Here is a 12,438-nt window from a genome sequence, read left to right as displayed (position 1 = left end):
GTCTTAACTTGCACAGAATGAGATAAAGACACTGCACTGAAGTTAACCTTTTTTGCTGTATTTTGGATTCTTTTAGATTTGTGTTAAATGTATTATGGATGTGTTAATAAACTTTGAAGTACTCTAATTAATTATGGTTATCAGTCATTCAAACCTTGATTGAAAACAGTTTGGAATACATTGTTTTCAGACCTTACATTCACCTGTAAAGAAAAAAATACTAATTTATTTTTAAAAAGTTTTCTCTGAATGCACTGAGGGTGAACCTATTTGGTATAGGAGTAATATATTGAGTTGACATTTAATACTGATTTACATGTTTTTGGTATCCCAGTCCTTAGCAGGCAGACCACGCCCTTGCCCTCACAATGGGAAGAGTAGCACTGAACCTCCCATCAAAATGGGCTTGCATCCATTAACTTTTTTACACCCAGGCGCAGCTCGAGACTGAGAAACATTTCTTTAAAATGCAATACATTGCCAGAAAAAGATGTAAAATTGGTTCTCATCTCCATTGCCCTAACTATTGCACTATAACACCTCAGCAGGTTTCCTTGTTTTGTCTTTTTTCTTATGGTGCATTATGTTCCAACCTTTATTTGTCCCTCCCTTGTGTGCTTTATTTAAATATGAACTTTATTTCACTTATCAGAACTAATTGTCATTAGCTCTGTGGATGGATGCCAGGTATTTGGGATCTCCTTTTGTTCAAATGTAAATTTGGATGACTTTATTGGACAATAGTTTTACCATAGCAAGTCTTGCAGGCAGCATACAGTTCTCTGTTCGCACATCTGAAGAAATTTGCTCTTGTAGCCTGAGGAATTCAGATAGTTATAGTTTGATGTCTTGCCATGCCGTAATACTTCCAGATTAAAGAATCCAGATACTTCATTCATTTACTAAACCAGTTTGACTACTTTCATAATGAGGAGGAACCAGAACTTTTTCTAGCCGTAGCAGGAGCAAGTCTGAGACACACCCTTGCTGGAACTCAGTCTATAGCAGAACACCCAAAACTACACACCCTATCCTCAGACATCATTGATGAGTCTTTATCTTGAGGAAGCCTAATATCTAATGATCTGTAGTGCAAACATGTTTATCTTAAAAGGCTTGTTACCTGATCCTTTTGGAACTTGAAGTGGCAGCTTGTCAAGTCCACACAATGCAGCCCCCCTGATGATTGACTTTGTATTTTTGTAATGACTTATATTTTTGGATATTTTGATCTTAATCAGGTTTCCTAAGACCTGATATAGACCCATCTTGGACCTTGCTTGATTTCCCTCTGTTGCCTGAAGATTTATAAACTCTGACTGTCTCTTGAACATTGACAACATGTCATCCTTTTGTCTGTTGTCATTTGCTCAGTTCATGAACTCTCCTCATCTCTCATCACCTGTCTCTTTCTTACAGTCTGAAAGTGTGTAGATTGATCTTGTTTGTTGCATAAAACAGAGTACATTCAAGCACAACAAAGTCAGTTTCATGGTGTCTGCTAACTTCTTCTTTTGTGTCTGTCCATGTGTTTTTCTTGATGCTTCATTTCAGTCCTGCAGCTTTTTCAGTTTAGTTACCTGAAGCCTAATAACTCCTGCCATTTACTTTATATGTGATAAGATATGGTCTTAGTACTTGACTCTAGCAGTTACTGCCTGAGAGCTTGACCTTGTTGATTACATTATAGCCTGAAAGATAATGTTGTGGAGCTGTCAGTTTACCCTGTTATTTTACTTTGCATGCACAGCTTTGTTCTGTAACTTCACTTGATGTGTATAGCTCCTCATATTATCTTGTCTGTCACTTCTCAGTGTATCCTGTTTTGTAATTTTATACCAAAGTTTTCCTCTCTCTCCCCTGACACACACTGTGTAAAACCTGTTAGGTATACTTTCATGTCCTGCTGGTGTTGGGGTCAGCTTGTAGTACGTTTCCTGTTTGTTGTGTGTATTTTTTTTTAATTATCAGTCATAAAATATGTTGAGCTACAGTCTTAAAATAAGGGTGATTCATATCAAGCAAGGTGAACTTTTCCATTCTTATGTTTTCCCCATGAAGAAAGACAGCTTCAAGGTGATCACATTAGTGATATAACTTTCCTAAGTAGTACTTATTTGTCAGCATGCATTTCTCCCATGTTCTGATTCTTGCATTCTGTGTCCTGAATTTTGTCTTGCCCGCCTCCGAGTCTTCATGTCTGCCTGCTGCTCAGTTGATTTGTTAAGCACTTTCTGTGATGTGCTTGACGTTCAAAGATGTTGCCACTCTTCTTTTTCCTTTTTCCTATTATGGAGTTATTTGTCACATTTGATGATCCATAAACACAATACTCACACATGAGTATGAATTCTGAATAAGTACAGTATGTACTGTATCTTTGGGGATTATCAATAGACGGGCATGTGGAGACCATGCTTTTATTACAATAAACGTTTCTGCCCACCAGTAAAGTGGCCCCCAGGTTGCTGCCAACTAAACCCTTTGGAACCTCTGTAATATATCACACTATATTCAGGATAACCTCTTGCTTGTCAGTGTCAGCACTTTGTCTGTTTATTTGTTCTCTGCTTTCATTAGTTAATCGCCTACTGTAATTTGCTTGACACTCAGCAGATGGCGCTGCTCTTATTCTTTTCCTTTCTTTTATGGTGTTATTCGTCCCATAGTCATCTTCTGCAGTTACATTTACATTTATTTCCTTAACAGAGGCTTTTATCCAAAGCCACTTACAAAAGAGTTAGCTTGACGCTCAGTAGATATCGCTTTTCTTCTTTTACTTTCTGCCACGTTACTTTGCTGTAAGAAGCACACAAGCACAGGTCATTTTGCCAATGTTGCCGCTACTTCATATTTTTTAATTTACAGAAAGTATCAGGTCATAAGCTTTCGATTAAAATCCAGATTCTAGCCCTGGTAGTTGCCGAGTAATCGTGTGACAGATGGTCAGACCATTAGCATTTTATGTACAGTATATAGACTGTTGAATTATTATATTGATAGTTGTATTGAAATTGTGTTTATCTGGCAAAACACCATGGAATGATGCCTGTGGTAAATGTCAACATTTAAAACAAAGATCAATTAATTCAACAGTTTCCTTCTATGGTTAGGTATTACCTGCTTAAAGCCAGTGCATAACTGTAATTTATAACGCTGACAGCTTTATCCAAAGTAAAAAGTAAAGTTGATAACATGCTTCTGCAGATAAGCACTGGGTACGGTGAGTCTGAGCTGAAGACTGTGCTAGTAGACCTGTGGGTTTTATTTTAGCACCTTGATCACTAGGCTCCACCATGTCCTTCTGTTGATTGGATATTAATGTTATTCTTTGGGCTTATCATTCTGTCATTTGAATTAATCATCAAGAATTGCACCACTCTAGGACTTAAGATTATATTCATTTTAAGTAAATTCTTTAGCCAATAACAGGTACAAAATAATATTAGAAAGATATTGTTATACTGGGAGGCGTTATGGTGCATTAGCCTTTCTCCCTAAGAACAGAGGAATCCCTGATGTTCATCTTTCCCTCTAGTTACTCCCATCTTAAATATATTAATTTATTTCAAGGCGCAACAAAAAGCTACCTGCAGGCAACCATATCCCCATTCACATTAAACATAATGCTTTGTTTCTTTCTTCATCTAAAAACTTGGAAAAATGTCACAACTTAGAAATGCAGTGTCCTGTCTATCTGCATTTTTAAAAATGACAGCTGCTGTGATTCATGGGATAGAAGTGGAGAAGAGAGCAAGTTATGTTAGAAAATCAGGCACACTTGCCAGCTTGAACAGATTCAAAACAACAGAGTTAAATGAAGTATATACATAATTCCATAATTTGTAAACATGTAAATTCAGTTTAATTTCCAGAATGCTTGTGTTGATTGATTCCATCCTAAAATGACCTACTAATTCAAATAGCAGCCCAGTTGTCTGTTTGAGTGCCAAGTTAGTATCCTAATGAAGAGCTATTAATTGATTTTTGTGGTTTTCTTGTGAAGGTCCTGGATGATTCTGCCACTTTTGTCTTTATCTAAGTGTAAATACCAGGAGGCTTTACTGAAGACTTATTAGGCTAATCAGAAGGCTTCCCTTCTAATTATGACTCAACTTAAAATTGAACCTTTTCCTTAAGCGGTTTCCATGACAACGGTACCGAGGCTCGGGGTTGGGGGGATGTTGAATCATTTTATACAAATGTGACCAAGTAAATTCGGGATTGGTGGGGGTAGGTTTTAGAATAAGGCATCCTGGTAAACAGGAGGTGTTTTTGCTTATTGTTGCTTTTAACAGAGTGTCGTTTCTGACGGATGCAGTGTCACCGCTTTTCATGCAGTCGAGTGTTTTTAAGCGGTAAACATGAAGAGGGGGCGGTCGGGCTCGGAGTGGGTGGGAAAGAAAAGGCTGCGGGGGTGATCCCACCTCCGTGTCGGGATTTGCTCTGCCTCCACGCTGCATCTTTCACCAGCATATTGGGACGTCTTGAAGAAGCCACCATATCAAAGTGGAATTGCACCGCGTCTCTCCCAGCTGGATTACACTTGGCGTTCTCGGGCTGATGCCTCAGTCGGCAGTTCTTTCATCGCGTATTTAACCTTGGGCTGGACTGGTAACTTGTGCAGCATCTCTCCTGTCAGGATCACAGCGGATGCAAAACGAGTGACCGAGACGCAGATCCGGGGAAAAGTGCCCGAGAGGGTTCGGTTTAAAACGAAAACGCAGACCGAAAAACACAGGTGACAACCCAACCTGTGACACTGCACCCGAAGAGGACTAATGGAACATGGATGTGGCGCCACGTATTCATCATTATTGCATTTTAACTCGTGGAGCTGTTGGGAACAAAATAGAGTCATCTAATTAGTTGATTGCCTTCGTTACTTGTCGCCTTCGTGAATATAAAACTATAAGCTTTCTGAACCCATGTCTGGCATTCCGAACTGCGCGCCCGTGCCCACTCAGTTTACTTGAGCCGCAGGGCTATTTTGCTTCTTTTTGGACCAAGCGGCGCAACACTACAAAAGTGTGCTATACGCACCTCGAGGATTTACGGGGATTAATGGAAACGTAGCGCCAGACAATCAAAACATTTCACTAAGGAGAGGATTTCGGTTGTTTCTCAATTTGTAATCAATATTTTCTTGATAATTAAATCGCCCATGCGTGGCTATGACATTCATTTACTGAGAGAACCCTTCAGTGCGCAGATTGCGCTTTTTTGTGCCATAATCAATAGTCCACAAATAGGACAGTTGGCGGTTTTGTTCACAGGGCACTTGCGACACAGGCAATCAATGTGTTGACTCAGTTCACTGAATTGTCATACGCGGTCTGCGTCGCAGATGCCACCGTTGCGGAATCCCGTCTGGGCAAGTCCAGGTTCCGGTCTCGGTCCCGGTACCGGAACCTCAACCGGTGAAACAACAGGCACTTCTCACTTGTCATAATCAACGAATTCCCAATTAAATAACTGAAACCAGACGACATCCGCCATGTGGTGCATCAACTGCACGTCGGACAAGACCCCCAGCATCCTTCATTACAAGCTGGTCCACTGGTAAGAATTTACTGGGAATGCCGAGTGATGGCAAAGGCGGTGAACATTTTTTTAACGTGGGAGAGGCTTTTTTATCGGAATAGATTACTGACAAGATTATAGTGATGTCTAAAGCTAGACGCTGGCAACAACTGAGTTAAGTGGGCATGTGGCGCATGTTTTCTAAATACAGTCCATGTGACACTTTGCTAGAAAAATAAAAATAAGCCATATGGTAGCAAATCGGGGGTTGGCTCTCGTTTTCTGTCGGCACTGCCAAAAAGGACCTGAATCTGAAATGTCTAGCAGCTGGTCTTAGTTTGTTTTAGGATAGTTTTACACTCTGCTGCATATTTGAGCTAAACTCCTGTTGCTTGCTTATTAGGATTCTGTCTGTTTAAAGAACTGGGAAAATAATTGTGCTTTTAAATTTTAGCTGACCTTTTGCAGTGGTATTTGATCATCACACAAAGATAAGTGCAGTTTGATTCTGACAGCTTCCTTCAAAATATTTAGACGTGGTGCCTTTCATGATCTCCATATCAAGAAAGAGAACACACAGCATAGAGTTGTTTAATATGCCCATTAACTTTGTGTCCAGTGCACATTAATGTACAGTCAGCACCATGGAAAAGTAATGCAGTACAGATAATGGAATATCCAAAAAGTGTCTGAAATGTAATTTGCCAGAACAGAAGTAATCAGAAAGAAGAACTGGATAAATTCAACCGTAGACTGGTAAGTTATTATGAGAGCTGACCTGATCTGAATATTTTTGGAAGATCAAACCAGAAGGTGAGGAGCATTATACAATAGTGCACAGAGAGCTTTCCTGATGCTGACTACTGAATGAGTAGTGAGTGACCAGACCTGATCTGCTGAGCACAGACTGAAATGCTGATCAGTTTGACCAGCAGCAATTTCAAAGGTGAGGCACACTGTCTGGACTGGACCCACTCAGCTATTTGAGATCTGTGTACAACATATAAATTGGCAAGATTTACAACTAAAATTGCTGCATCTCCTAATGAACTGAGGCTATAGTAGATTTAACCACAGGCTAAAATTTGCCCAGAGAGGAACTAATAGTAGGCATGCATCTAAGCTCTGTGAGATCTAATGAAACAGAAGGAATTAATTGACTAAATCCAACCTGCTGAGCTGTCACAGATTTGAACATGGGTTGAAAAGAATAGAAAAAACATGCAAGTGCAGGGAGACATTGTCACAGAATGAAAAGGGCAAAACAAACCTGATCTGATTACATGAGAACTCAACTGCCGTCAGAAGATGCTAGGTTTAGGTATCTCAGACTTAATCTCTCATTTGTTCATCTGTGATATAACTTCTTATTTATGTGCCAGAAAGTTACCAGTTACCTGAAGAAGGGCCCTAAGGTGCCTCAAAAGCTTGCATATTGTAATCTGTTTTGTTAGCCAATAAAAGGTGTCATTTTGCCCGACTTCTCATTGCATCCATTACGGCTAACACGGTACAACATCTTATGTGTCAGGAAGAAAGAATCCTTTTATTTTTCTTGATTAACTTTTTCTCTAGTTTTCACTTATGTTGGCACAGATACAGTACATTGTTGTTATAATTTGGAAATGATGAGACAATTGAACCCCTTTCTACCATACTTAACTATCACATGTTTCTCACTTGGAGTTCTCTGCAGTCTGTGCCTTTCCATTGAAGGTGCTAAGGTACACAGGAGACGGTCAGACTGAGCAATACTTGGAACACTTGACAAGATAAAACTCTTTTGCCAAAGGATGCAGAGTAAAAATAAATATTTGTAAAGTTTGTAATTATTCAAATACAGTTAATAGAATTTCACAGTACTCTGTACACATGACAATAATGACATTAAAAACCTGTAATGTCAGATACTTTTATTGGGTTAGCTAATTTATAATGATGTATGATTATGATTCCATTCTAACAATAAGGCATTAAAAATTGTATTCCCGAGAATGGTGTGATTTTAATAAGTATTTGACAATGGTAGCATACAGATCTAATTTTCAAAGGGGAGGGTGACAACTTTTAGAATAATTTGCAGAATTGGCTGATCTCCCCTACCCAGTTGTAATGCTCAAGTGTAGCTCCACCTTCTTGCTGAGGAGCATTTTTTCTGCTCCGATGAGCTACAGCATCAGGGTCAAAGAGACATTACAGTGTTCCAGGGCAGATCAGTGGCTTATCATGCCAGTGACAGATTGGCCATGCAGGCACACATGTGACTGTCATATTAAGATACTTTGCTGCGGTGATGTGATGCACAAGATGATGAAAAGTCAGAGTGTTTCCTGCTGGCATTTGGCTGAGTATTTTAAAAAGACAATTGTTTTTCTTTAGCAGAACTTTCAATAGATAAGTTGTTCTGCTAATATTTGACCAGTGCGTATGATGAGGAGAGGACAAAAGCATTTCCATCTCAGAACGAGCTTAAATGAAGGGGTTGTTCTGTGGCTAAGTTTAGATGTACGGTATGTACCTACTGATCATAACTGAATGTATGGGTCACTTTCTATGGCAAAAATCTGCCTCTTCTGCCATGTCTTATTTCCAGTAATAATTTGTCCACTCAAGACCTGATCTCATTGCCCAGTGTATTAGTGTATTTTCAGGAGGGGTTCCTTTTCTATTGTGGTATATATCTTCTTCCATAGAGATAAACTCTGAATCCAGCTCTCTCTTTGCTCATTTTGTCCTATACGACCTTCTGACAAATGAACAAAGAGACCCTTTTCTTTAAATGATGGTTACCATTTTTACTGTGTCCTGGCATTCGATGTAGGAATACAGCAGGATACAATTTTTCTATGTTTTACTGCACAGATGCTAAAAGATGATAACTCCCTCTCAGTTCCTTCTCATTTTATTCCACATCTGCTGCTGTTACTTAATGGAACTGAGTTATCTTTTTATTGAGAGATCGGTGCCCAGGTATTTCAGATTGCCTCACTGCTTTGTCTGGTACCCTTCTGTTCAATATTTTTAACCCCTTTTTGACACACTGGGCTGGATGGGTTTTCCAAGGACTATGTGGGTTTTCTGAAGATAAGGTGCATTGCTGAAGTGAATTATTGGTGGCATTTTTACTGCTGTGTCGACAAAACAACTGCATTTTTCATTCACTATGCTCAGCTATGCTTATTTCAGATTACCCTGATATTTTAAATTATCACTCCCAAACATAACACCAGTATGTGTCATTTGGTGGATGTTGACTGTTGCATTGTAGTACGAAAGCATCACAGACTTCATTTTATGATCGGTTATTAATTTACAAGTGTTTTCCAAATTCATCACAAATAAAGTAGTATGTTTAATGTTTTCAACTGTGTGCTCCCAGACTTGTGTTAAATGCTAAGCGCTTCTTAAACTGGCTTCCTCTTACTAGAAACCTTAGCGACAAAGGTTGCAGCACAATAATTAATGTTTTACCAAGTACAATGAAAAGCAGAAGCCACAGAATAAGGGACAAGAAGATGAAACATTTGTCAGAATACCTAGCCATGTCCAATACACAAAAAAATCTAACCAATATATCGTCAAGCCCAAAACAAAACCTTAAAATGTATACTTAATAATTCATAGCATTAACTTCTTTTACCAGAAAACACTAATCAAAATGTACTCACAAACTCTCAGAGGTTCTATCCATATCCATGATCTTATCATGCTCTGCGTATTGGTCATCTCTGGGTTGAATTAATAGAGAAATATGCATTAAAGACACAAAATAGTGCCATCCATAGTAAACTGTAACGGCTTCACAGTTAGATGGGAATGATGTTCAATATTATAAAGTACAATTTAAAAGTGAAAACGAATGTCAACATTGTGTTCGGTTTAAGTGAAAAACACAAATAAGAGCTGCATTGGTCCTACAAGATGCAAAAGACACAAACACAAAAAAACAGATGAGGTCACAACAAGTAAGGACACAATATCCAAAATCCAAGTCATGACAATGCTCTGGAAAATTAGAATACTAAGATTATATTTGACAAAACAGTGTCATATTCATGCATTCTTGTTAATATCTGTAAATAACTTCCAGAAAAAGGCTGAAGCACAATGCAGTGCAGACCACCAGTGTTCAGGTAGCCTGATGAAATTCAATATAGGTGAATGGAAAATGTGCTTTATTAGTTACTGGCATCAGAATTTGACCTCAGTGGTGATGTGATGTCATAGTTGTGTGTACAGTGCAGCACAACATGGCTGTTAGAGCAGTCATACCCCTGCCCAGTGAAGACAAGGAAGTTGAGGTCAAGGAAAAAGTGGTGGTGGTCAGATGAAAAAGTTGTGGCAGAGGAAGATGGAGCAGAGGTTGGGAATGTTAAAATTCATAATCTTAGGTGAGAGGGTGAAAACCAGAATCCTAAAAAACAATCATATTTTGTTCCATCAGTTTACAACTACAAGGCTTTGATTGCATTTCATTGTACTTGAGTTGTTGCTGCTAATCCTTTTCTGGGGAAAGGGTTAATGTTATTTGCCAATTACTGGTCTTGGTCCACTCTCGCTTTAATTCCACTGAAGTCTTGATCACATCTGTCTCTAACCTAGGCTGTAATGTGCCGGCACTTATTCTCTTTACTATTTCATCCTGCTTTTGCTTCTTGTGTCTTTTGACAAGTTTGTCATATGTTTTACTAAATAACAACAATCTGTTGTCAGTTTCATCTAAAAAAACCATGGACACTTCTTTAGAAAAGTATGTTCTTCTGTTATGGTGTTTGTATTATTTGCCTTAGAAAGAAATAGGTGTCTGAATGTTTGCCTTTGACTTAACTGGCTAATTGATGTCATCATGTTTACATCATATTACATTTCCCAACTTTATTTTATCCAGCCAAAAGACTAAAAACCACACCATATAATGAAAGTATTGTCAATTGTCAGGTTTTCAATGAAGCTGTGAAGCTTTTTGCTAAGTGACTTTAGGGTTGGTGTTAACAAGGAAGCACTTTACACTCACTCGTAGTATTTCAAATTAAGAGTTAGGATTTGGAAAATCCCCAAAAAGTGGCATGTATGTGACAGGACAGGCTCAATGCTGTTGGCCTTAGAGCGAGGTGTCTCTGTTTGTACCTAATAGAACTAGCACCTGACATTGCACGGATAAGTAATTTTAATGTCTGGTCTATTTGTCTGCTACTCTGGTTTCAGTCCGTTCTGTTGTTTCAGGTGGCACTGTCTTTCAGACTGTAGCTAAAAGGAAAAAAAATAACAAAACAAAGTTGGGGGTGAAAGGGTCAAAATGTTGGGTTGGGACATTATCTACAGTCATCCCCTGATCAAATGAGGGAGTTGTCCAGACTTTAGCAGAGATTGGTCCAATGGTGTGGATGTGTATTCCAGACATACACACACACACACAGATTTTGAGCCTTATATATTAGGTATATTGCCTGATCCTACAACAGGACAATGCTAGACAATATAGAACTGTTCTTAGGAATACAGGTGTGCATATGCTCCCAATGTCCTCTTCACCTTAACCCATGCATCACTTTGAGATGCCCTGGATCATAATTTCTGAAAATATTATGTGGTTACTGCCAATGGAGAGACACTTGGAGAGGCACATCTGCTAGAATGAAGAAAATAAAAAAAGAACCTAAGCTGTAAAATCAATGGCTGATTGTCTGTGTGTGCCAGAGGTGTTAGCTGGTTATGGCAGATACAGAAGGCCTGCAAGAGGACTGTTGTTCATGATTACAGTTCCCATTGTTTTCCTGTTCATTTTTGTTGTCTTATTATTTCTTATTATTTTAATTTTATATTGTTATTCCAGCAATGATAGTTGACTTTTCAGTCCAAAATTGAGTGGGCCCATACTTTTTCCATGAATGTGTAATTTTTTTTTTTTGGGAACAATGTTGCCAGTGTTCATCGTTCCTATATAAACCAATCATGAGACCCTACTAGTAAGGTCAGTAAGTTTCTTATTAGCCATTTAATTTGTGATAACAATGTTCCTGTGTATTAACATCATCAGATTTAATTGTTACAATGTGCACAAGCTGAGCTAGTAGTTGCTGAACTATTAATTGTACATTGTGACAGATAGGGGGCACTGTCGACCCATGAACCCTTAGACAACACGTCAGACACCAGGTAAAAGTCCCAATAATGAATTTATTAATACAATATTGTGCACAAAGCACTTTCACCTCCATTATTCTCAATAATAAATCAATAATACAATACTCTAATCACAATCCTCCAATCCACCCAGCAGCTCAGTCACCCTTCCTCCCTTGGCTCTGCTGGGGTTTCCCAGAGTCCTTTTATATTTCTTGACCCGGAAGTGCTTCTATCCCTCAGTCCATGTGATTTCACAGCACTTCTGGGTCAGATGAAAAACTCTTTCTTTTCTTCAGCCCGGAAGTACTTCATTATTTCCGTTCCTGTGTACTTCCGGGAGTACTTCCGGGCTATAAAAATAATAAAAATCATTGTGCCTTCCTGCAGCGTCCCCCAGTGGCCCCCATGGTATCCAGCAGGGCTGTGAAGTAAAACTCCAATGTCCATGGTGCCTTGCGGGAACTCGGGCCACCTCTATGTTGCAGGAAGGACTCCACCTGGTAGCATGGGGGTGTTGGCCCTCTCACAACTTACAAGGTTACTTCAATTTCATTATAGAAATCCAACCATGACCTCTGCCTTTTTTAACATCCATATTCAGTTCAGGGTCATAAAGAGCCAGTACTTGTCTCAGCACTACTAGGACCAAGTCAGAAACTAAACCTAGACTGGATGCCAGTACATTTCAGGGGACACTCATGCACATACCCACTCACCTTATCTCCTTTGGGATAAATTTAGAATTGCAAGTTAAACTAACATGGAAGGGTTCAGCAAATGGGAAAAAAA

The 12,438-nt window shown here is 39.0% G+C and overlaps 1 protein-coding gene across 5 annotated transcripts in view; it reads left to right on the top strand.

Annotated features, from left to right (window-relative positions):
• The window catches only part of iqsec2b (IQ motif and Sec7 domain ArfGEF 2b), a 335,147-nt gene that overhangs the window by 242,864 nt on the left and 79,845 nt on the right, over positions 1–12,438 (top strand). Inside the window, exon 1 of one of the 5 annotated variants that reach the window (XM_039774842.1) lies at positions 4,461–5,562. The exons of the other annotated variants lie outside the window; for them this stretch is intronic. Within the exon in view, the coding sequence (XP_039630776.1) occupies positions 5,498–5,562 (65 nt within the window). The 5' untranslated portion in view covers positions 4,461–5,497. Of the gene's footprint in view, positions 1–4,460; positions 5,563–12,438 lie in introns of those variants that run through there. 5 annotated transcript variants of the gene reach the window in all.

This window comes from Polypterus senegalus, chromosome 13, assembly GCF_016835505.1.
Source record: "Polypterus senegalus isolate Bchr_013 chromosome 13, ASM1683550v1, whole genome shotgun sequence".
In the NCBI taxonomy this organism is placed as follows: Eukaryota; Metazoa; Chordata; class Cladistia; order Polypteriformes; family Polypteridae; genus Polypterus; species Polypterus senegalus.
This window is presented reverse-complemented; position numbering and strand designations above follow the sequence as displayed.